This window comes from Ascaphus truei, chromosome 10 (genome assembly GCF_040206685.1).
Source record: "Ascaphus truei isolate aAscTru1 chromosome 10, aAscTru1.hap1, whole genome shotgun sequence".
Taxonomy (NCBI): Eukaryota; Metazoa; Chordata; class Amphibia; order Anura; family Ascaphidae; genus Ascaphus; species Ascaphus truei.
Genome location: NC_134492.1, coordinates 16,789,966 through 16,814,026, shown reverse-complemented (window position 1 = coordinate 16,814,026; position 24,061 = coordinate 16,789,966). Strand labels below are relative to the sequence as shown.

Sequence of the window (24,061 nt, the reverse complement as noted above, 5' to 3'; positions counted from 1 at the left end):
CACCCATGCTCCACAGTGACAAGTAGGGCCCAGAATGGGAAGAGAGACACACAGAATAGGGAGACAGAGACACAGAATTTGGAGAGACACCGCATGTGGGGAGGGGAGAGACAGCATTGGGAGAGAGAGAGACACAGCATGGGGAGAGAGAATGGAGGGATGTGGGGAGAGAGAGAATGGAGGGATGGGGAGAGAGAGAATGGAGGGATGGGGAGAGAGAGAATGGAGGGATGGGGAGAGAATGGAGGGATGGGGAGAGAGAAAATGGAGGGATGGGGAGAGAGAGAATAGAGGGATGGGGGGAAGAGAGAGGATGGGGGGGAGAATGGGGGAGAGAGAGAATGGAGGGACGGGGAGAGGGACAGAATGAGGTAGGTGTGTGTGTGTGTGTGTGTGTGTGTGTGTGTGTGTGTGTGTGTGTGTGTGTGTGTGTGTGTGTGTGTGTGTGTGTGTGTGTGTGAAGGGGGACAGAGAGGGGTGGAGAGACACAAAGGGGAAGGGGAGCCGTTGGTAATGTCATTTGTTTTATAATTTTTTTTTAATGTTTAATTATTTAATTTACTTTTGTAAATCTGGTCACCCTACCCATAATACCTCTAAAACCAAAGGCATCCTGCACAGATTGAGCCACTTTTAGATTTTGTGAGGGCAACTAATTTATTCTTTAAAATATCTCTAAAACTGGGAGTGATGCTTCATTTTATGCTTGATGGAGTCATACAATGGCAAACCCCTTTGGGTTGCGATGGAGTAAGAAAACAAATGCTAGTCCTCCTCACAGTATTTGCTTTACTAGAGCAGAAAGTCCTCCCAAATAAGAAGCAATAAGTACCACTGCTTGCAGTTCAGAGGATAGTCATAGTGTAAAAAGGAATGTGAAAGAAAACATTAAAAAAAAAAAAAAAAAAAAACATGAGTTAACTTCTTTAACCCTTCGCGGTCTGAGTTCCCAGCAACACATTGCTTTGTTGAACTCTTCTCTGCTTGAGGAGACTCCTCTGGTGTTGAAGGTTGCATTAGCAATGAAGACACGTTGCTCTTTTCTACTGGACGGGGCTGCGATGCGTTGCAGAACAATGAGCTGCGATGCGTTGCAGAACAACGAGCTGCGATTCGTTGCAGAACAATGAGCTGCGATGCGTTGCAGAACAACGAGCTGCGATGCGTTGCAGAACAACGAGCTGCGATGCATTGCAGAATAACGAGCTGCGATGCGTTGCAGCACGAGCTGAGCTGCGATGCGTTGCAGAACAATGAGCTGCGATGCGTTGCAGAACAACGAGCTGCGATGCGTTAAGAACAATGAGCTGCGATGCGTTGCAGAACAATGAGCTGCGATGCGTTGCAGAACAATGAGCTGCGATGCGTTGTAGAACAATGAGCTGCGATGCGTTGCAGAACAACGAGCTGCGATGCGTTGCAGAACAACGAGCTGAGTTGCGATGCGTTGCAGAACAATGAGCTGCGATGCGTTGCAGAACAATGAGCTGCGATGCATTGCAGAACAACGAGCTGAGCTGTGATGCATTGCAGAACAACGAGCTGCGATGCGTTGCAGAACAATGAGCTGTGATGCGTTGCAGAACAACGAGCTGAGCTGTGATGCATTGCAGAACAACGAGCTGCGATGCGTTGCAGAACAATGAGCTGTGATGCGTTGCAGAACAATGAGCTGCGATGCATTGCAGAACAATGAGCTGCGATGCATTGCAGAACAACGAGCTGCGATGCGTTGCAGAACAAAGAGATGCGATGCATTGCAGAACAATGAGCTGCGATGCGTTGCAGAACGAGATGCGATGCATTGCAGAACAATGAGCTGCGATGCATTGCAGAACAACGAGATGCGATGCATTGCAGAACAATGAGCTGCGATGCATTGCAGAACAACGAGCTGAGCTGCGATGCATTGCAGAACAATGAGCTGCGATGCATTGCAGAACAATGAGCTGAGCTGCGATGCAGAACAATGAGCTGCGATGCATTGCCTAACCACGAGATGCGATGCATTGCAGAACAATGAGCTGCGATGTATTCCAGAACAACGAGCTGAGCTGCGATGCATTGCAGAACAATGAGCTGCGATGCATTGCAGAACAATGAGCTGCGATGCGTTGCAAACAATGAGCTGCAATGCGTTGCAGAACAATGAGCTGCGATGCATTGCAGAACAATGAGCTGCGATGCGTTGCAAACAATGAGCTGCAGCACTTGGACATCAAAATGCTTACTCGTCAACCTATGTTCCCTCATAAACCTGTAACCGATGTCTGCAAAAACTAGCCGGGTCATAAAATATAATGCTTCCTCTGAATTAAAAAACATTAAACAATACCTGAAATAATACAAATAAAACAAGCTGGTTTCTATAAGGGAGAGGCGGGCAGTATTACCGGCTCTCATTAATAGCTGGGAATCTTGCCCTCAGATACATTAGCAGAGCCTGCACGGAATCTTGGCCACGCTGCACCTTAGTACCGATCTGTTTCGGTGGCAGCGAGCCCACTGGAACCATTGTCAGCCAGCCTGACAGCAGGAGTACAGCTAGGTAGGCAGCCTGTGTGTTTATCACTGAAGGCGCCCGTTTTGCAGTGCTGGCACTCCAACGTAAATACAAAATGAAAGACAAGTTTTGCAATGCAGCAGGTGTATGAGAACACTTGAGGAACAAGCAAAAGAACAGACTTCTACCTGTGTTTTAGAATAATATATCATAATAAAGCCGCAGCTAATACTAGGGTCCGCCTTTGAAATTATTACACAGAATCATTGAATAGGCCTGCTCAGGCACTTAGAAAACAGAGGATGATGCATGCATTATTAATAGTTATATTTGTATATACAGGGGTAGCTAGACAAACTCCTCCACCCTGAGATACCTCCAAAATGCTTAGGCAGGTCTCAACCGTTTTCATAGTATTTAAGTAATAATCCCCTCAGAACAGGGCATTATTGGCCAGTAATGCCCTGTTCTGAGGGGATTATTACTATTATTGGCTAAATGTAGGCTTATTCTTTCTTTCTTTTTAACATTTTTCATAAAAAAGATAGACACTTTTGTAATCATATTGATTTTCATCAACATGATCGTCTACATACATTTGCTTTTACCGCACGTGTTTATTAAAATTAATTTGTACATACACACAGACCCCATCTATATACACACACTGCAGCCTCCCCTCAACACCCACAAACACACTTCAGCCCCCTGTAATCCCACACACACACCAACAAAACACACTATGAAGTCCTCCCCCACCCTCTACACCCACACCAACAAAACAGACTCTGCTGCGCCCCTCTACACCCACAAAACACACAGAAGACACACACACACACATTTCTCCTCACTCTCCTGTGTGGAGCTCTCTGCAGGCAGGGTGGGTGAGGAGTCAGTGCCTGGCTGCAGGCAGGGTGGGGGAGGAGTCAGTGCCTGGCTGCAGGCAGGGTGGGGGAGGAGTTAGTGCCTGGCTGCTGGCTCCTGTCCAATCACCTCTCCTGTCTGAGAGCTGCTGTCACTGTGTGTAGATGAGAACTCAAAGCTGATTGGCTTAAAAACTTGGCACGGTTCCAAAAATTACGGCCCATTGATGAATGGATAATGCCCAGAATTTTAACCAATCAGAGAGCAGGGATTTCAATAATGCCTGGAATTTACCAGCTTTAGCCTATAAAATTAATGGTAATGTTCCTGTAGAATGCCAGGTGTGTCTCAAATCTGAATCACAATGAGATTACAAGCCAGTTTTTGATGCATGGGGCAATGATTTGCCCAAGGGCACAAGAAGAAGATATGTCACTGGCATTGAAACCCAGTTTCACCACATCAAAGGCAAGGTCCTTACCACAAAGGGAATCCTACAGTCTCCTGGTTGGTATCTTCCAAAATTACTCCTTTTATTACATGGTTCCCAGCTGAACAATTTTCTGGTTTCCTTTAGGCTTGTTTTATAGTTGGCGCGTGCGTACGCTCGTGCACGTGACACACACTTTTTGTGTGTACGGGACCGTGCTGTGAGCGACAGGCTATGACGTGTGTGTATATGGGTGTATATATGTGTGTGTGTGTGTGTGTGTGTGTGTGTGTGTGTGTGTGTATATATGTGTGTGTATGTATGTGTATAGATTGTTTGAAAGTTAATAATTTATTATATAATTTTTTTTTAAACAGACATGTGAGAATAAATAATTTATTAACATAACATGTCCAACTTTGATAAATATATACATATACAGTATATACACACACACATATATAGCGCGCACCCACTATATTACAGGCCTTACAATGCCCTTTTGGTTACCAATCCCTTGGTGTGGGGGATAGTCAAATGTGTTATCTCTCCTGTATTCAGACTCAGGACTAATAAATATAGCTAAGCAAAGAAAAAGGCCTCAAAAATCTAATCCTGTTAGTTACTGGTGTGGGTTACACATAATCATACAATATATGCACAACAGACCTAGAAAGAGTCTGTGTGTAGGGGATATTTGCACTAGGGGACATTGTCACACAAATCCCACTGGGACTGAAGGCACCACTTGATTGGAAGTACCAACTGACCGGTGACATTCGGACATTACAAAAAAAGAACACATTTCTCTGGAACACATCCCCACTCACCTCTGGCATGAGCCTATCCAAGTGTTCTGCACGGTTCTCGTGGGATGGATGTGTGGATAGCCATTCTGGTATCCGAGGATACCCTTCCATGGTCTCTGAGACCTCCATTTGCTGCCAGAAGACAGAACTGGCCCTCACATCCACACAGGCCTGTAAGTAAAAAGCAAACATGTATGGAAGACTGCCTACATGTACTTTTGATACTAAAGTGACACCAACTAGTGGCATCCACATCCTGCCATCAATCTCCTTGCGTCATTGTATTGAGGTTCTTTGACTGTTACCCTATCAACTTGTGATTTAGGGAGTTCCAATAGGATGAGATAGGGAAGAGCTAAGGCCTCGGTCCCGCTGCGCTCGTTGGCGCGGGCGGCGGGTCGCGAGTTCCCCACCAGCAGGGGAATCCTCGCGAGCCGGTCCCGGTCCCCCCTGGCTGCACAGCTGACTACACGCCTGTAGCGCGTCAGCCGCTGGAGACACCAGAGAATGGTGTTTCCTAGCGTTGAAGCGTGACGTGTGTGGCTGTGAGCCAATGGGGAGGGGAGGGGAGGCTTCGGGAGGAGGAGAGGCTTCGGGGAGCGGGGAGGAGTGTGGAGTGAAAGCAGGTGAGTGCCTCTGTCTGTGTGTGTGTGTGTGTGTGTGTGTGTATATGAGTGCGTGAGTGCCTGCCTGTGTGTGCGCGCGTGTGTGTGTGTATGAGTGCGTGAGTGCCTGCCTGTGTGTGCGCGCGTGTGTGTGTATGAGTGCGTGAGTGCCTGCCTGTGTGTGTGTGTGCGCGTGTGTGTGTGTGTGTATGTGTATGAATGAGTGCCTGCGTGTGTGTGTTTCAACTTACTTTCCAGTTCCAGCCCGAGTCCGTGGAGGGAGGGGGGGGAGAGTAGCGGGTCCCTCCGCTCAAGCCACGCCCCCCCTCCCTGTCAAACCTCCCACCTCCCGCCCACCTCCCGATCAAACCTCCCACCTCCCGCCCACCTCCCGCTCCGGCTCCCGCTCCCTACAGACCGCAGATCGCGGTCTGTGTAGTGTCAGCGCACCGCCTGTCAGCAGCGCAGGTGCGCTGACTCTGGGAGCGGGGCCTTAGCCTAACACCTCACTTATAATTCTCCGATTCAAAAACAGAAAGAGCTAGAAAAAGAATGAATCCTTTCCCCAGATCAAAATGGTTTGTGGAAAAAAATATGCTAAATACAAAAAAGTTACAAACAGTGTATACGGAGCATCGAATGAAGCAGCCTAGTATATCATCTATTTGCAAGTGTCAGTTTACCCAGTACAAATCCTAGTGTCAGCTCCTTGTGTTTTTGGGAAGTCCCTTTATCTCCCTGTGCACAAGGAACTAAAAAAAAAATTTTTTTTTTTTAAGTATAATGTAATCTGTTCTGAGAGACTGGTGGTGCCTGTACAATTCTATGTATAGCATTGCGTAGGTTGTCTGACCTATACGAGAACAAATAAATAGTATTGTTACTATAGATCAGAATTCCTTCTTAGAGAAAGTAGCCAAGATTGCTGTATTGTTTCTCTATGTATCAAGGGTCTTACAATGATTTCATAAGCGGCTCCATCCAGGTGAAAATGTTACAGAATAAAATCAATAGGTTAATCTTTGCAATAGATAGCACAGAACTGGGGTGGCTAGATCTATTAAACTGTACAAAGTCCACATTAATACAATCGTGTGTGTAAAAGTGTAGGTCAGTTGTTAACTTCAAAGCAGAGACCCCATCACACGACACCTGCCATTCATAACTCGGGTCTTTAAACCAGTTTAAAGCCTAGACCAGGAGTGGTCAACTCCAGTCCTCAAGTTCCATCAACAGGTCAGGGTTTAAGGATATTCCTGCTTCAGCACAGGTGGCTCAGTCATTATGACTGGGCCACTCATTGAGCCACCTGTGCTGAAGCAGGGATATCCTTAAGTCCTGACCTGTTGGTGGCCCTTGAGGACTGGCCTAGACAATACAGTTAATCTGGATGAACAATAAAACAAAGGCTTGGCTATATATTGTGTGAGAACAGACTGCAAACGTTAGACTGTTTTAATAAACTATTTAATATATCTACAGTACCTTAGAAAGATATTTTATACACAACTTAAATACTTTGGTCTTGTTGAAGCCAATTCAATTGTAATAAATGGGATTTGGCAGCTTTAGCTTTTGTGTAAGAGACCTGCAGAGCACAGTTTCAGCTCTGCGGGTACATTATTTATTTGCTGAATGTTACATCCGCGGCAAAGTGTCCCAATCGCACCTTAAATTCAGACAGTCCCATACTTTCTCATTGTAAAGCACGCGCTGCCGCATTCATAAACGCTTGTTAAATTCTTAATCAACATCCTTACAGCTCACGCCAGGTATGTTTTGTGGCGACCTTTACACTATGAATTACTTGCAGCAAAAATCTCCACGTTTAACAAAAACCATGTGAATGTCCCAACTGTAAAAATGTGAAACATCACAAGGTAATATACAGTATGTGCCACCTACTCTAGCGCCTCATCTTTCTTTATGTACTCCCCAAATCCCGAGCTAGTGCAAGGAACGTAGAAAGGCAGAACAGCTCGATACATGGACGCCGAGAGTTATATGCTCTCTTTCGTTCTTATGTGTTTATTGAACATGTCCGGGTGACATACAGCAAGGATAGTGTACAATGACAGCCTTGGGAATATGTCGGTGCGGGTGTCACGGAGCGCAGATCATGTTGGCGGATGCCAAGCCAAGTTGCACACTATTTTTGTTTAAAATAAAGAAAAAAGGAACATGAAGAACAACATGTCATACCACAAAATAAAACAAACCAAACGATATATGTCTCAATTAATTTGCTGCAGCAAATGACAGTATTGGAATGATGATGTCCCTAAGCAATATACAATATATATCTTCTCATTATCTGCATTAAAAAACAATCGTTGAGGTCAGAATTCCCATTCTTACCAGTGGGTTGGCTTTGCTAACTGGGCGAGGAGGTGTGTGTGTGTGTGTGTGTGTGTGTGTGTGTTACATCCTCTAGCTGTTAGCAAGATTATAGTGATAATCTCTAGATTTTGACAATTAGAGATGTGCAAATGTGTTGGCAGGTTATATTCATCGTGTGAGATACCAAACAAACAGTGGCGTAGGAGATGCAAAGGAACTATTTAGTCTATAACAAAAGACAAAACTCCTCAGTGCTACAGCCAATATGTCAAATTATATTTTATTTATTTATAAAATGTTTTACCAGGAAGTAATACATTGAGAGTTACCTCTTGTTTTCACGTATGTCCTGGGCACAGAGTTAAGATGACAAATAATACATGATTACATACACAGTTCCATAAGTGAACAGGGTATACATTATATACAAACATTACATGCACAGTTAGAGATAGTATATATTATAGGCGTATGTAACAGTTACAGACCAGATTAAAATGTGAGACAGCTTTAGTTTTGAAAGAACTTAGACTGGTGGCAGCTGTGAGAGTCTCTGGTAGACTGTTACAGTTTTGGGGTGCACGGTAAGAGAAGGAGGAGCGGCCGGACACTTAACATATAGATAAATACTTACCTGTTTTTCTTTTCATATGTGTCTTTTAGTTACATTTTTTTGGCCAAAGCATTTTAAACTTTGCAAACCCCACCAAGGTATCCCCCTCTTCTGCAAGTCCTAACACAACCTGCAAAGGCTCTGAACCTCTCTAATGGAGGGAGAGCTGTATGAATAGACTGGTCACTCACAGGTGCACAACAAGACCTGCCATTTAAAAGTGGGATGAGTGAGCGTAAAACCAGGAAGCACAGAGTCAGAAACCTCCAAACAATTGTTTACCAATTGAAATGTATTAACACACACAACCCCTGCAAGCTGGAAACCCAAACCCACCATATACGTATTTAGACTATTGCTTAAAAAAAATAACCACTGGGGGCGGATGCGCGGCTTTGAGGTGGATGGACGTGTAGTGAGCCCTGTCCATGAAAGCCCATAGATGCATGGTATAAAGCGTGAACACGGTTTAAACAGTTCTATACAAGGCAGGACTAACCTATGAAGGCACGTGCATGCCTCCAAAGATGATAAAAGGACTGAAAAAGTGAACCCAGGGAGGGGGCTGGATAGTGCTCCTGTGAGGCCTGTGCCCCCCCGCCCCCTTAGTGGAATGTTACCACCTGAGTCTCGGACCTTCCTCTTATTTTTCCTGGAGGTCGTGAGACGGAGAATGTTTACCTCCTTCTACAAGGTGCAAGTTGCACTGGCCCACGACCTTATTAATTTTTACCCACCCATTTTTAGTCCTAACCCCCGCTCTCTTCCCTTAGGGCATCTCTATCGTCGTGACTACAATTCCTTGACCAAACTACTCTGGTAAGAAGTACATTAAAACCCGTCTAAACTTGGGGGTCAGACACATTGACACTGACCCAAGATATATCAAATGGCCACAAACGCAGTAATTAAATGAATCTCCATCAATGTCAAAGGCCTAAACTCAAATTACAAAAGGAGTTTAGTCCTGTCAATTTAAAAGACTAGACGAGGACATAATCTTCTTGCAGGAAACACATTTTAAGCAGGACCCACTGAATACATTTAAAGCTGCAGTCCTAGCAATATCCTACATGTGTGGTTTTTTTTTAATAAATCAGTTCTGTACTGTGAGAAAATACTTGTAGCATTTAAAATAATGTTTTAAAGACATTTTTAATGTTTCTAATGTAGGAAGCATTTCCAAAGTGACAGCCCCTTCCCTTTTAAGCCTAGTGCCCCAGAGCCCCAACCTCCATTGTGCCCCCCCCCCCCCCGCGCCCTCCGACGAATGTTCCCTCATTGTCAGATCACTGACACTTTGGTGTCATTTCCCTCAGCTGTTTGCCTAAGCGCATGACAGCACTGGATTTCGCTCCCCTTCCTCTTCTGATAGGTTCTGCCTCTTGAGCCCCACCCTCTCTCTAGCAGTGAACCAATTGTATCTAGTAACTGCCTAGTAAATCATATTCCAGGACTACATTACCCAAAATGCTGTGCAAGAACTGAATTAAATAACCCTGAGCAAGCGATCGATTACAGTCGATTACAGGAGAACGGATCAATCTGCAGCTTAGCTAATCAATTGTCAGTGTGCAGATTGTATTGATGCACATATTGAATGGGGGGGGGGGAATATACAGCTGAATCCCATTATAACGCGGTCCTTGGGGGCCACAGAATGAGACCGCGTTATAAATCGGGATCGCGTTAACATTTCGCAGCACAATAGCCGATCTCTCTCCTCTTTGCAGCTGTCAGCTCTCTCCTCACTTCACAGGGCTGTGTCCACGTGCTCTCCTCTCTGCAGCTGTCAGCTCTCTCCTCACTTCACAGGGCTGTGTCCACGTGCTCTCCTCTCTGCAGCTGTCAGCTCTAGTGCGTGGCGTCGCAGAGGAGGGTCACATGACACAAGAAGAAAAGCTTTACGTCATTAGTATTGGATCTTGAAAATTCCTTTCCCAGCAAAGTGGGCTATCTTCCAAATCTCATGAATAGGATTAATGTGCTCCCTCAAAATGAACATTTTACCCAGGTTACTGTATGTTTTTCAAGCTCTTCAAATCCCACTCCCGAACAAAGTTATTAGAGACCTTCAAAACTGATTTTATACATATATCTGTAAAAATAATAGGCCACGGACATCAAGGGCAGTTCTTATGTTTCCTAAGGAGGGTGGAGGCTTATCAGTCCCAGACCCGCACAGATACTACTTGGTGGCACAAATAAAACACCTGAAACCTGGGCACGCACCTCAGTAGCGGAACAGATGGTTTAGTATAGAATGTTTGCTCTCTGAACCACACTCACTCCAGGTCAGATTATGGCTGACCAAAGAGCAACATCAGCTCTACAGGTCCAAGTCCCCGACAATTAACTATACAACTAGAATATGTAACTCGGTTAAACTGAAATTCCCTCTTACAATCACCCCTTCAAAACGACCACCATTATGGGACAACCCCAACTTCCCACCAGGGATTCACTTAAGGGCTTACAACTCCTTGGAAGAATGCAAACATCAAAGATATAGGAGACATATAGGCGAGTGACTTTGTCAATTGGTAATTGATCTGAACATAAACATAACCAGGGAGGACTGGGAGGACATTTTGGAGGGAGCCTTCAAATCCTCAATTGGCATCAACATTAAAAGAAAACATTTAGAAAATGATGTTCCGGTGGTACTCGACGCCCTGGAAATTGAGCCAGATATACCCAGGAACCTCAGACAAATGCTGGAGGGCGTGTGGGATGAAGGGAGACATGGTTCATTTTTGGTCGTCGTGTCCGAAGGTTAAACGTTACTTGGTATCCATACATACCTTTCTAGAGTCACTTCTAGAATCTAAAATGGTATTTAACCCACTGTGTTTCCTCCTGGCAAAACCATTGGAGAACCTCCCGATGCCCCAGTGGAGGCCGGCTTCCCATGTCCTTACTGCAGTGAGGTGTGAAATAGCAAAGAGTTGTGAAAAAAAGGAGGCCCCCACCTTACAAAATGTAAAAAAGTAAATGAGGTGGGAATTATGAAAAAAGCGTACGGCCTTCCTAATTTATAACACCAGATCCTACATTCTCTCATGTCTCGATTATTGTAACCCCTTCCTGCCTCTCACCTGTCTCCCCTACAATCTATCCCAAATGCTGCGGCCAGAATCATTCTACTCTTTCCTATATCTGTCTCAGCGTCTCCCCTGCTGAAATCCCTCTCCTGGCTTCCTATCAAATCCCGCATCACACGCTCCATTCTCCTCCTCACTTTTAAAGCTTTACACTCTTCAGCTCCTGCTTACATCTCACCCTTAATTTCTCACTATGCACCATCCTGGCTCCTGCGTTCTGCTCAAGGATGTCTTCTCTCTTTCATCTAAATCTATGTCACCTCTTTGTATCTAAAGCCCTCTCCTGCTTTAAACCCTTCTCACTGACTGACCCACACCATACCATTCCCCTTAATATCCGACTAGCACCCTCTATCCACCTTTAAGACCCACCTTAAAACACACCTGCTTAACGAAGCATATGAGTAGCTCCGTGATACTTTACACCTCACACATAAACCATGGCCCCTTGCAGACGCACTTACCAAAACGACCTCCTACTGTCTCTACACGTTCTTCCTACCTACCAATTCGATTGTAAGCTCTTCGGGGCAGGGACTCCATTTCCTAAATGTTACTTTTATGTCTGAAGCGCTTCTTCCCATTATGTGTTATTTGTATTATTTGTTATTTATATGATTGTCACGTGTATTTCTGCTGTGAAGCGCTATGTACATCAATGGCGCTATATAAATAAAGATATACATGCATACATACCTACAATAGGGTCTGGGAACTATGGCAGGTGGGGTGACTCGGGAAAGAGGAGCCCTAGCTCTTATATTCTAAGCCTAGAGCAGCCCTATGTCTGCAGATTTGGGATTGTAGATGGAAAAATATGCTTTTATTCTTGCTGTTAACTATACTGTAGATAGCTAAGACAATGTCACAAGATGATGGAGATGTACCTCCCCTCCCCCCTTGTTTTTCTTTTGTATCCCTCTCCCAAATGTTTATTATATATAAGAAATAAAATATTAGTGCAAAATAAATAAAAAAATATCCACTTGTATCCAAATTCCTTGGGTGTATTTGCATTTCCATAGGTTATATAATACTGTATATCAGCATCCTGGTATTTGCATTTTGCACAACAGCTATTAACATTCCTATGCAGTTTTGTAACTATATTTTTGCTGCGATATATAGGCTCGGTGGGCTTTTTTTCAATTGTTTCTCTCTCCAAGTTATTGCATGAGTGCACCTGTAGGTTCTGCTTAATCCTTCCATTATCTCCTCTAAATCCGAAAGCTCTCAAAATATACTCCTTCCATTTCAAAACGGTAAGGTAAGCGGTCTCAAGTCACAAAGACAAATTCCAGGAATGGAGCCCACACAAAATATTTTGTTATTCCAAGACATTAACATTGTATGCAGTTTGTTACTTTGGAAGCCTGGGGAGTTATCCGGTTTAGATTAGATAGGCGAATACATTCGATCTACTGTACGTATCGCAAACACACTTCTAATGTCTTCAAATGATTTGAGGCATTGGTTTTCTATGTCTAAAATCTCGCATAGATTCCATATCTGCTTTTCACCATTAATGAAACAGCACTTCCGTATCTACAGCCGGAAATACAGGATTAGGAAAAAATGGGACGAAGACAAACCACTTATGCTTAAATTAGCTGTAACAGCCCTCCAAGCCACTATAAAGAAGCATGCTATACGTCTAGGTATATGAGTTTTATCTGCGTGTAGTAAGGCTGCTTGATTAAAATTGTTCATATAACATTTCTCTATTTCGGGCATAGTGAATTGGTTCATATAGACACTTCTATATCAAAACAGGCTGACCCAGTTATAGTATCGGAGTTTATGCCTAGCTATTCTTCCATCTCTTATACTTAATTGGAATTTCGGAGCTTTTAACGTCATCTTCTTTTCAGACCAGTTAAATGAGTTAACCGTCTATGCAAATCTTGTATGTCCTTGCTTCTAAGTATTAAAGGCAGCATACGCAAAGGATATACTGTAGTAGTTTGGGGAAATACATCATCTTTGTTAAGTTACCTTTGTCCCAAAAACAGAGATAAAAGCCTGTCCCATTTGTGTAATTTTTAAAATTTTGACATTTTTCAATAGCGGACATATATTATTATAGTTGTTTAACATCATTGGGAATTAGTATACCTGCATATCTAATTTGATGTTGAGCCCAGTGAAAAGGGTTGATTTTAGTTTTAAGGGTGATCCTCCGTGACTTCCAGATGGCAAGTTCTTCACACTGACTAAAGTTTATAGTAAATCCAGAAAAACGTCCAAAATCATGTATCGTTTTAACTGGCAGGTATAGACCAATCAGGAATAAATAGGGAAAGGAATGTCCAAGATCCAATACAAACTAAAAAAGGCCCTGGCGCCACAGTAAAGAACATGCCCCAAACCTTTTACCCCAATAACAAAATTCTGTGAGTTGGTAATTAATAAGTACCTGTGCTTGTATTCTTTAGTAGATTTATTTCCAAATTGTTCAATAGTGCAGAACAGGTGGAACCAAGATGTTTGGTCGAAAGTCCTTTCAAAGCAACCAACCCACAATCCGTGTATGCTTCCTGGAATATTTAACCACACGGTGATTGTTATGGTAATCAAGAACTACCAGAACTTTTAGGGCACTGGAACAGAACGTCTTCCTGGCACACAACTAGTTTGATTTTCAGAAACTATGCTTGATATTAATTTCTTTAATCTATTAGCTAATATTTCCGTAAGGAGTTTGACATCTTGGTTTAAGAGACAAGGTCTTCACAATCTCTACCTTTCTTATGAACGACTTTTAGAACGGCTTCGTTTAAGGCAGGGGCGGCCAACTCCAGTCCTCAAGGGCCACCAGGTTTTCAGGAAATCCCTGGCTCAATCAGTCCCTCAATCAGTCATTGACTGAGCCACTGATTGAGCCACCTGTGCTGAAGCAGGGGTATCCTTAAAACCTGACCTGTTGGTGGTGCTTGAAGACTGAAGCTGACCACCCCTGGTTTCAGGGCTCATGTATTAGGTTTCCCTTTTTTTACAAAGTAATTTGTAGACTTCTGACGTATCCCGATCCAACCCAGGAGGGTTATAATGATATAGCACCTATTCATTCATCTAAGAATAAGAGTCTGCAGATCCCCTGACAGACTTTTTGGGAAGATTTATCGGCATCCAAAATGTTTCCGTTAATCTAATTCTCATTCCTAGCCTCATACAACTTTATATCAAATCTTTCAAAGACTTTTATAATTCGTGCAGTTTTTATGCATCTGCTCCCATCCTCCTCTTTAATTGCAGTGATTAATGTAGGAATAAGGGGAGGTTGGCTAAGAGTTCCCCTGATTTATTGCCACATTTTAAATATTTCACTTTAGAAAAATACATTACAGTCTCAATTTTATCGATCACGTCATACTCTGTTTTTGCCCTAAAATACTTGGACTGATTACAGTCAGATGGATCGTTTTTTAAGATACAAAAAGGCTGTGTTGATGATTTGGTTGCGGTTATTCCTTGCTCGATTCATTTTCTTTTTTTATTGAAGTTAAAACTGCAGACCAAGGAATATCCTACATGTGTTTGTTTTTTTTGTTTTAATAAGTCAGTTCTATACTATGAGAAAATATTTGTAGCATTTTTTTTTTAAATGAACTTTGAATTACATTTTAATGTATTATAATGTAACAAGCCTTTTTTGTTTCTATAGCCACCATTTACAAAGTCACATCCCCTTCCCAACCCGAAACAGGCTCTGGCACCCTCCTTTTTGAGCCCTGCTCTCTCTCTAGCAGTGCACCGATTGTATCTAGTGACTGCCTGGTCACATGATCTTGCCCACAGAACTTTGCATCTTTGGTCCTATTCTGCTGCACTGACAGCCATTTAGTGAACCCGCGAACCAAATCTTCGCCGATCGATCATAGGAGAATGGATCAAATCAGCAACTTAGCTAATTACTTATCATTGTGTGGATTGTATTGATGCGCATATTAAAGGGAAAACAAATATATATATTTTTTTTAAAACGCAGATTGGAGTGCTGCTTTAACATAATTATTAATGTAGCCAGACTTTCTTCCCTGGATCAGCGGCATAAAGAGCAAAATACAGCAACTCCAGGGTAGGTAAGAGACACGCCTGCTTTTGGGAGGCCCGTACTTCCATATTTGACACCCCCTTTCCAGTGTTAACCACCATTTCCGGAGGAAGACACAGTTTTTCTGCCTTTTCCTGGCAGTGAGGAGAATAAAGTTGGCTACCTCTCAGAACAGCCATTGCTCAAAACAAAATGCCTTTTGCATTGATGCCAAGATCACTGGGAATCTCCAGACTGGTTCATTCAAACATTCTAGCTTCCAGTCCAATATTGTGTGTACAGGAGAATGATAAAAAAAACACGTCCGTTACCAATTTCAGTATAAAACAGGAGCGGGCAGACAGCGTATGTATATCGGATTCATGCAGACCGAGGAGGACGCTGTAAACTCCGCAAACCGCAAGTATCTTCGCTGCAGCTTGTGACTACAACATTACTGGGATTGATTTCAAAATAGTTGCTCTTTGAAAGAATATCTGTATTTTCATTGTTTGATATAGGAATGTATAAGAGAAGTACCACAAGCCCTCCTGGTTTGTGGGAACGGGCTAGAAAAAGGGCCACATCATAGCTTGAAAACATTTGCCCCTCGATATATAAATACAGTGTATATATATATATATATATATATATATATATATATTTATATATATATATATATATCACTTTAAAAATGTATCTAAGCTGGAGAACTCAAAACTACGTGAATAAGTGTGTTAAATAATCACAATACATACAGTTCAGCTACAGGCGCTTAACAACAAGCAAATATGAATGTATAAATGTCCTTGAGTTGGCCCCTAAGGGGTTAAATACAACCTTAGAGTCCAATCTGTTGCCAGAAACAGTCCAAAAAACAAAGTTCCAGGAAGGTGCCGCTCCCTCAGTTGGAAGTGCCAACCCAGCACTTCAATGATAACTAAATAGGATGAGAAGAACAGAAAGCGCACCCTTCTTGGTGTAATAACGTTTTTACTAGATTAATGAGACAAACAAACAAATAGTGGTAATACACTCACAAACATCCGAATAAAATAAGCAATTAGCCGCAGTTCACAGATCCACGCTGGAGATATGCAGAGTTGTCCTCACGGGGGGATACTCCGCCTGTTGCTGCAGCGCGTCGCCAGGGTTGTTGCGACGCCGTACGGAGGTTACATGGTGACGCACTAGGGAGGCGTCACGAGAGACAGCAGGAACCTCCCATTACCGGAAAGGCGGAAGCAAGCAGCGGACGCGCTGCAGCAACAGGCGGAGTATCCCCCTGTGAGGACAACTCTGCATATCTCCAGCGCGGATCTGTGAACTGCGGCTAATTGCTTATTTTATTCGGATGTTTGTGAGTGTATTACCACTATTTGTTTGTTTGTCTCATTAATCTAGTAAAAACGTTATTGCACCAGGAAGTGTGCGCTTTCTGTTCTTCTCATCCTATTTATATATCACTTTAACCCTGTGTGGCCCCAGCGATCATGTGATCACTTCCTGCTTCCGATTATGTAATGAGGCCCCATCTCCCCTTCCATTTAGTTCCCCATCATCGCTGCCCTTAGAAAACGGGCAAACCCTGATGAAGTACAGTCCCACGAGTCCCCAGGTGCTGCTCATCATGACGTACACCAGGGGTGGCCAGCTCCAGTCCTCAAGGGTCACCAACAGGTCAGGTTTTAAGGATAGCCCTGGATATCTAAGGATATCAGTCTTTCACTGAGCCACTGATTGAGCCACGTGTGCTAAAGCAGGGCTACCTGTTGGTGGTCCTTGAGGACAGTAGTTGCCCACCACTTATGTACCCTGTACGGCTATAGGGCATGAAGGGTTAAGTGATGCTGGAGCCTGCTAGGAACTACAGAGCCCGAAGAGCATCAGAGAGATTAAAAACAACCTAGAAAAATGTAAATAACGGAACAATTTGTGCACGATATGCACACAAAAATATTGATTTACAATCCTCTGGCTATTTAAGAAAAAGGTAGAACTGACCCTTGCACAGGGATGTCTAGGACAAAGTGTTTTAATCAATCCCAATTATCAATTTAAATTAGCCCTGTCCAGAGCCAAGCAGAATAACTGAATAGGGCTGGAATATGTTACCATTTACTGGTTTATTTCATGTTCCTCTCTACTGGATACTAAATATGTTTGTGAACAGGCCGTTAACACCTTTTTAAACGGACGCGACCGATGATGTCACCCGTCGCCATTGCAATTATTTTATTTAAAGTATAGGCGACGTCGCTGGCTACAAGGCCAGTGACGTCAGAAAGGGGGAGGGCAGAGGGACGGAGAAGCTCTCTGATTGGCCGCAAGGGGAGACCGTCTCTCGAAAAAGAAAAAAAACAGTGACTACCAGATTTTTGGTAGCGCTGTCGCTCCGTCACGTCCACTGTAAGCGACGACAATGCATTTGTTTTGCCACGACGTTGCATCGCTGTCACTATAAGCGCAGCCTAAGTGTAATACGTTATTGTTACAGCTTTCAGAGTAATAGACAGTCTGTTCTTTGGAACACAGCATCACATGTTTGTGATACTTTGTTGCCAAAGCGCAGAGATCAAGAAGGTGCGTTTCAGAGCCTGTTTCAAAAGAGGAAGTGGATATGGCTTTCTAAATGGTTGCTGTAGCAACCAAAGGATGATCAGTACATTATAAATAACCAATACAAATAGCATTAGTTGTTTGTTTTTTAATGCACAGTATTATCTAATACTACAGAACCGATTTTTTTTTTTTTTTTTTTTTAAAACAGGATTTTTTGTGTTTTGCTGCTTTAAAAAAAAATAATTAGCTTTCTTAGAAATATTCTGTCCACATTCTTCCTTATTTGTATCCCGTGAAAAATGAATATGTTCCACTTTTCCTTTCATCAGGTCTCTGTAATCATGCCATCTCTGCCCTCAAAATAACAAAGAAGCTAGGAATACAACTAATAAGATGCCCTTTGTTTCCTAGTGGCAAACACACTCTCGCCTGGGATTTTAAACTGCAGATCGTCCACCAAAACAACAGAATAGGAGAGCTGGGTGGTTATTAATAGTTTGCTGTATGATTGTATTCCGAAATATTGTAGAATATGTAATTAATTGCATTTCCAATTGACCCCTTCATTGCCAAGGGCTGAGCAATGCAGTGCAAAGCAGCCAAGGGTTTCAAAGCGAAATGGTAATTATTGGAAAACAGACGTAGCATGACTTCTGAGTTTAGGGCAGCGGTGCGCAAAGTGGGGGGCGCGAGATTTTTCTGGGGTGGCGCGGTGTTGCAGGGGCCCCGCGCTCTTCCCCCGAGGCATTTAAATTAAATGCCAGGGGATTGCATAAGGCCCCCTGCAACTCTCAACTTACCTTGTCTCTGCCGGCGTTAGGACTCGTGTCCATGGCAAATGACGCCGCGTGGTCATGTGACGTCACATGACCATGCGGCGTCATTTGACGCCGCGCGAGGTAAGGTGGGGGGCACCACCGGAGCAGCAGAGGTGGCGCAGCAAAAAAAAGTTTGCGCACCCCTGGTCTAGGGCATTCGCATTTTCTATACATGGTATAGATGTTTGCTTTCATTATGCAGGGTACTGGTTTTATAAGGCAGGGGGGCTCAACTCCAGTCCTCCAGCTCCCCTCCCTCCCCCAACAGGTCAGGTTTTCAGGATATCCCAGCTTCAGCACAGTCTTTGACTGAGCCACTAATTGAGCCGCCTGTGCGGAAGCAGGGATATCCTGAAAACCTGACCTGTTTGGGGGGGGGGGGGTTCTTGAGGACTGGAGTTGAGAACCACTGTGTTACTTAAGGGGTTAAAACACGGATTCCTAAATAATAGCATAACATTTACTCTTAAAGAGTCTGATGAGGACAGAACAAGGTAAGTGAGTTTTAAAATTGATTTGCAGAGCGATTGAGCAAAGTGGGACATTTAAAGATCACTTTTGCAGTTAGCCAATGCAATCAGAAGAGCAGAGATACCAGAGGTACAGCTGAACTCAACATCGCCAAACAGTTTCCAGCTGGAACACTGAGCTGCAGATGTGCAGTAATCCCCCAGTAGCCGTGACAGAGCCAGGAAGGGCGCGAAAGTTGGAGGCCTGTTCTGCTCCCTCCCGAGAGGTTCTTACTACAGGACACAGTGGAGTCAGTTCAATAAAACGATACACTCATTAAAAAAAAAAGCTGTGTAATGCGGCAGGCAGAAGTTTATAGGGGTCCATGTTACAATGGATAAGAAGGAAAAGGTGACACTGTGCTCATTTGCATATCATTACCCAGAATCCCTGTATGCTGGGAGATAATGGGGAAGGGCAGGGCTGCAGACCTGTCTGAGATATGTGAATGTGTTCACAAGTGAGACTGTTATTTGTCGTCTTTTATAAAAGCAATTTGTACCGTTATACTTTTTCAGTGTTATCATTTTTTTCATAGTTAAATGTATCCACAGTACAAGTTTCTTTGGACTGGTCTTTTATGTGGGAGTTATTGGGAGAGATTCCAGCTGAGTCTTTGAAATTAAGCTATTGGACACTACGGGGCAGATCCACAAAGCTCCATCGTTAACGTAACGAGGTGTGTGTGTTTGTGTGTGTTCCTGTATATTGGGTGGATGCTGGCCATTAGCCTTATTAGGCACCTTTGGCTAGTAGGGCTAATGTTTTTAAAACCAGAGAAAGAACATAAAACACAGACAAAGCTCAGTTTTTAGCACATCCAGTGAGACTCATACACGGTACAGTGCCTAAATATATATGTATAAATATAAAAGGTTTTAAAAATATATATTGCCATGCTCAGTAGCACTCCTCTGTGACACTCATATGCTTATATATATGTTGTGGTCATTTTGGGGGTTCAATAGGAGCTTGTTAGGTGTCCAGTATGTTTTACAATTCTAGTAGGGCTAATGACCAGTACTGTAAAGGGGGGGTACGTTTGAAGGGGGGGTACGTTTGATAGGGGGGTAAGGGTGGGTTATGGCCATAGGTGTCCCGGTGAGGGAGGTTAGGCAGCTCAGCTTAAGGGGGGTGGTTAACTCCTTGTATACCATAGCAGTTGTACCCCTATGAGTAGGGTATTTCTATTAACCCCTTGGCTAACTTAGTGACCATGAAGGGATGCATAATGCATGCCCTGTACTTCACAGTTCTAGTCGCCGTTTTGCAGGAACTCTTAGGAGAGGATTCCCTTTGTGTGTTTTTAAAATATTGATTTATAACTCAGTTTTCAAGACTGTGACTTATATGCTCTATTCTTCACTGAGTCAGTATGAGCCACTAAGGGGCCGAAAACCAGCATGACACCACAAGGATACACAAAGAGTTAACAAGAATAATATGCTTTTAGTACTCCGATACATACATATATCACACATATATACATATATAAAAAAAAAAAAAGAAGGAGAAGAGGACCTCGCTCAAACTGAGATGTAAGGTTAAGTGGAGGTTTCAATTCCCGCGCCACGCAGTAACGTCACCCACCGCGGCTTCCTATTGGCCGTATCATGCAGGGTTTTAAACCCCCAGGAAGTATCAGAGGCAGCTTCTCTAGTATTTCGGGAAGCAAGGGGTACCGGAGGCTGAAATATATGCGGTTGCCACCTATATACATTTAAATAAAATGAGGGGGGGCAAGGTGGGACTGCTGCTTTAATTAAAAACATGAACCAATCACTGACAGTAGTAGAGATGTGTTGCAGGCATAACGGCTCTCACTTAATTCCCACATCAGTATATGTGGCCTTGTGGGACTGCTCACTGAAAGCTACATAACGACATGTAACTGCATTTATAGGATGTGTAGCACTTAATCCTATTGCACTTGGGGATATTTAAAAACATGACCAAATTAAGTAGCTATGCAAGAAACAAGTTCTGTGAGTGTCGGCCTATCCCTTCTATTAAAGGACATTGCAAGAAACAATACAGGCCGATGGCATGAGTATTATTCAGATGGGACAGGGCGATTAGTTGAACAAAAGCGGCACGGTCGGACTTTTCCGCTGACGTGCATGCAGTTACTACAGCGGGTACCAATAAGACAAGTGAAACTCAACACTCTAGAATGTTTCAGAGTTTAACAAAGACTCTGCTTCTATGGCAGAACCGATGAAAAGAAAGTCAATTAATCTCCAGAATACTCCGAGACAAACCAGAAGTCGTGTTACAGCCATAACAAAACACCATTTTATTCCCAGCATCCCATGTTTAGCAAGATATCAAGATTACTGTGTTATTCTGCTACATTTGAATGATTAAACTAGCCCACATTGCAATTCTGTGCCTTCCATGTCTTCCTATCATTGTATTGTATGCACAGTATGTTATCCTCTTGCAATTATTTAGATTACCTTTATCTTCTTTTCCCGGTCAGAGATGGGCTGTTAGATTAAATTGTTCATGTACCGTAACATATAATATCATATCACTTGTGGCTGTGCGCTGACACTCATGATTTATTTAAACCCAACGTTATTTATATGCTATAATGAAGAAATGTATTGGAGCAAATATATTTGGAAAATGTGGTTTCTTTACTTTCGTAGGAGATATAATAGATCTTCCAGGCAGCCAACGTGAAGCGCGGTCAGATTTGCTGGGAATAAGACTGAACCTACTAAATGTACCCGTTTAGCTCGGACAAGCCATGTTTACAGTTCTGTAGAAAAAGCACTATAGGTCGGAAATAACTTTGGACAGCGTAAAATGTTTTGTGAAACCACTGCAACAATGTTTTTCTTCCCTATATTTTCCCTTTAAAGTGTCACATTTTTTCAGAACATTCCTAATCTGTCTACAGGGTATTTATAATTCAGATAAACCTGTTCTGTTTGAGGCTTCCAAACATTTGATGGCTTTAAAAAGTATGACATGGGTAGTCCTATTTTTGTTCAGTCTTTTTCTCTTCACCCAATACTGTGTAATAACCATTGTGCGACCAGCAAGACTAGGAATAAAGTGAGATCTGGAAACTGTAAGAACAAGAATATTCAGGCACTGGAAAGCTGTAGGAGATTCACACTGAAGAAGTCCCCGAGAAGTCAGCCACTATGGAACCTTCCAAAACAGGTCCCATTACACCAAAGGTGTGGCAAAAGGTTCCAAATTCCAGGGCCTCTAAGCAACATTTTCTAGAGGTCAAACTAAAAACATTCAACACACTCTTTGTAACGTTTGTTTTAGAATTTAGGATATGCTGAATGGTTTCGCAAATTTAGTCTCGAACGTCTAATCGGGAAAAGCACATCCAATATCGCAGGACGTACATTACTTACAACGTAAAAATAAGTGAATATTCATTATACTATGCTATTCAGTTAACGGGGCAAATACTGTGTAGCCAAGACACTATCCCAGAAGTGGCTGCATTACAGACTCATTAAAGAAAAGGCCCTTAGAATATAATGCAAAGTCTCAATTATTAGCCGAGTAAAGGACCCGGAGTGGTTCAGAAGCTTGTAACATATCAACTACTTGTTGGTCCAATAAAAGGCTTCATACCCCTTACTCCCCCTCTCCCTCCTTTGTTACTGCATGGAAGAGAGGAGCAACACGGCGACCAACCCTTCTTTTAGTAGCCGAGTGTAAGATCTAATGCAGGAGTGGCCAACTCCTGTCCTCAAGGGCCACCAACAGATCGGTTTTTCAGAATATACCAGCTTCAGCACAGGTGGCTCAATCAGTGGTTCTGTCCACTGATTGAGCCACCTGTGCTGAAGCAGGGATAAGATACACAGGGGGCACGTCGCTTCACCACACAAACACACATAAAGTATAAGAGTAGACTACATGGTGCAAGGGAGAACGCAGAGCAACAACACACAAATAATCAGATGATTATATAAAGCCCCCTGTAATTGCACTCTACGTAGGTGACATTATAGGAATAATGTCATCTATTAGGAGGCCACTAAATAGCCTATTCCCTAAATAGGGTAAGCCGCAAAGGTCACACTCAAATGAAAATAAAAAACTTTTTCTCAATAATGTTAAAAACGACGAGACACCATAAAAATGCATACACAACGCATGATAAAATCCCCAAATGTGTATAGGCACGAGAACAGGCAGGGAACTAACAATGTCCAAAGCCACAGAGTAAGCTGACGCAACGCTGCGTGAATCCACACAGTATGTGTGTGGTTGCGTTCCAAAATAAACTGAAGCAGGGATACCCTGAAAACCTGACCTGTTGGTAGCCATTGAGGACTGGAGTTGGCTTCCAATGAATACACGTCCTGTGAAACAGGCTGCGGCCACTAGATGGCACTGTTCATGCAGGTATATAACCTTAAAGCATCTCGCCCTGACATTTCCAGAGAGGAGTCTGAACACGCAGCGTGATTCCATGTAGAACAGCAATGTGCGTTTGTCAAGTGCCGTGTCAGATTGTGGGAAAAACACAGCGATTACATCAACTCCTCCTCAGAAACGTGCCTGCTGTAAAACCCAACCTGGTGACATGACATTTCCGCGCACGACTCGCAGCATGCAGTGCACGGGCTGATAATACGCAGGGAGCCTTGTGGGAATGAGATCTGTTATTCAAAGCCGAGGCGGTATTTGCATGTCTACAAGGAGTCAGACAAAGAAGGTTGCTCAGTCTGGTCTGTGCAGCATCATGCTAGTCGCAAGCTGTCAAGCTCAAATTATCATGCAGCCCGTTCCTGCTCATTAGCTCTTCAGGGGCCTGAAACGCACGGCAAAGCGATGAATAACGGGCCCTTCTAATACATTACGCTGAATAGCACAGCACAGCTCA

General features: G+C 43.3%; 1 protein-coding gene across 1 annotated transcript in view; it reads right to left on the bottom strand.

The window, feature by feature from the left end:
- OMA1 (OMA1 zinc metallopeptidase) overlaps positions 1 to 24,061 on the bottom strand; it is a 53,971-nt gene that overhangs the window by 5,535 nt on the left and 24,375 nt on the right. Inside the window, exon 8 of the mRNA XM_075616016.1 lies at positions 4,628 to 4,777. Within this exon, the coding sequence (XP_075472131.1) occupies positions 4,628 to 4,777 (150 nt within the window). The remainder of the gene's footprint in view (positions 1 to 4,627; positions 4,778 to 24,061) is intronic.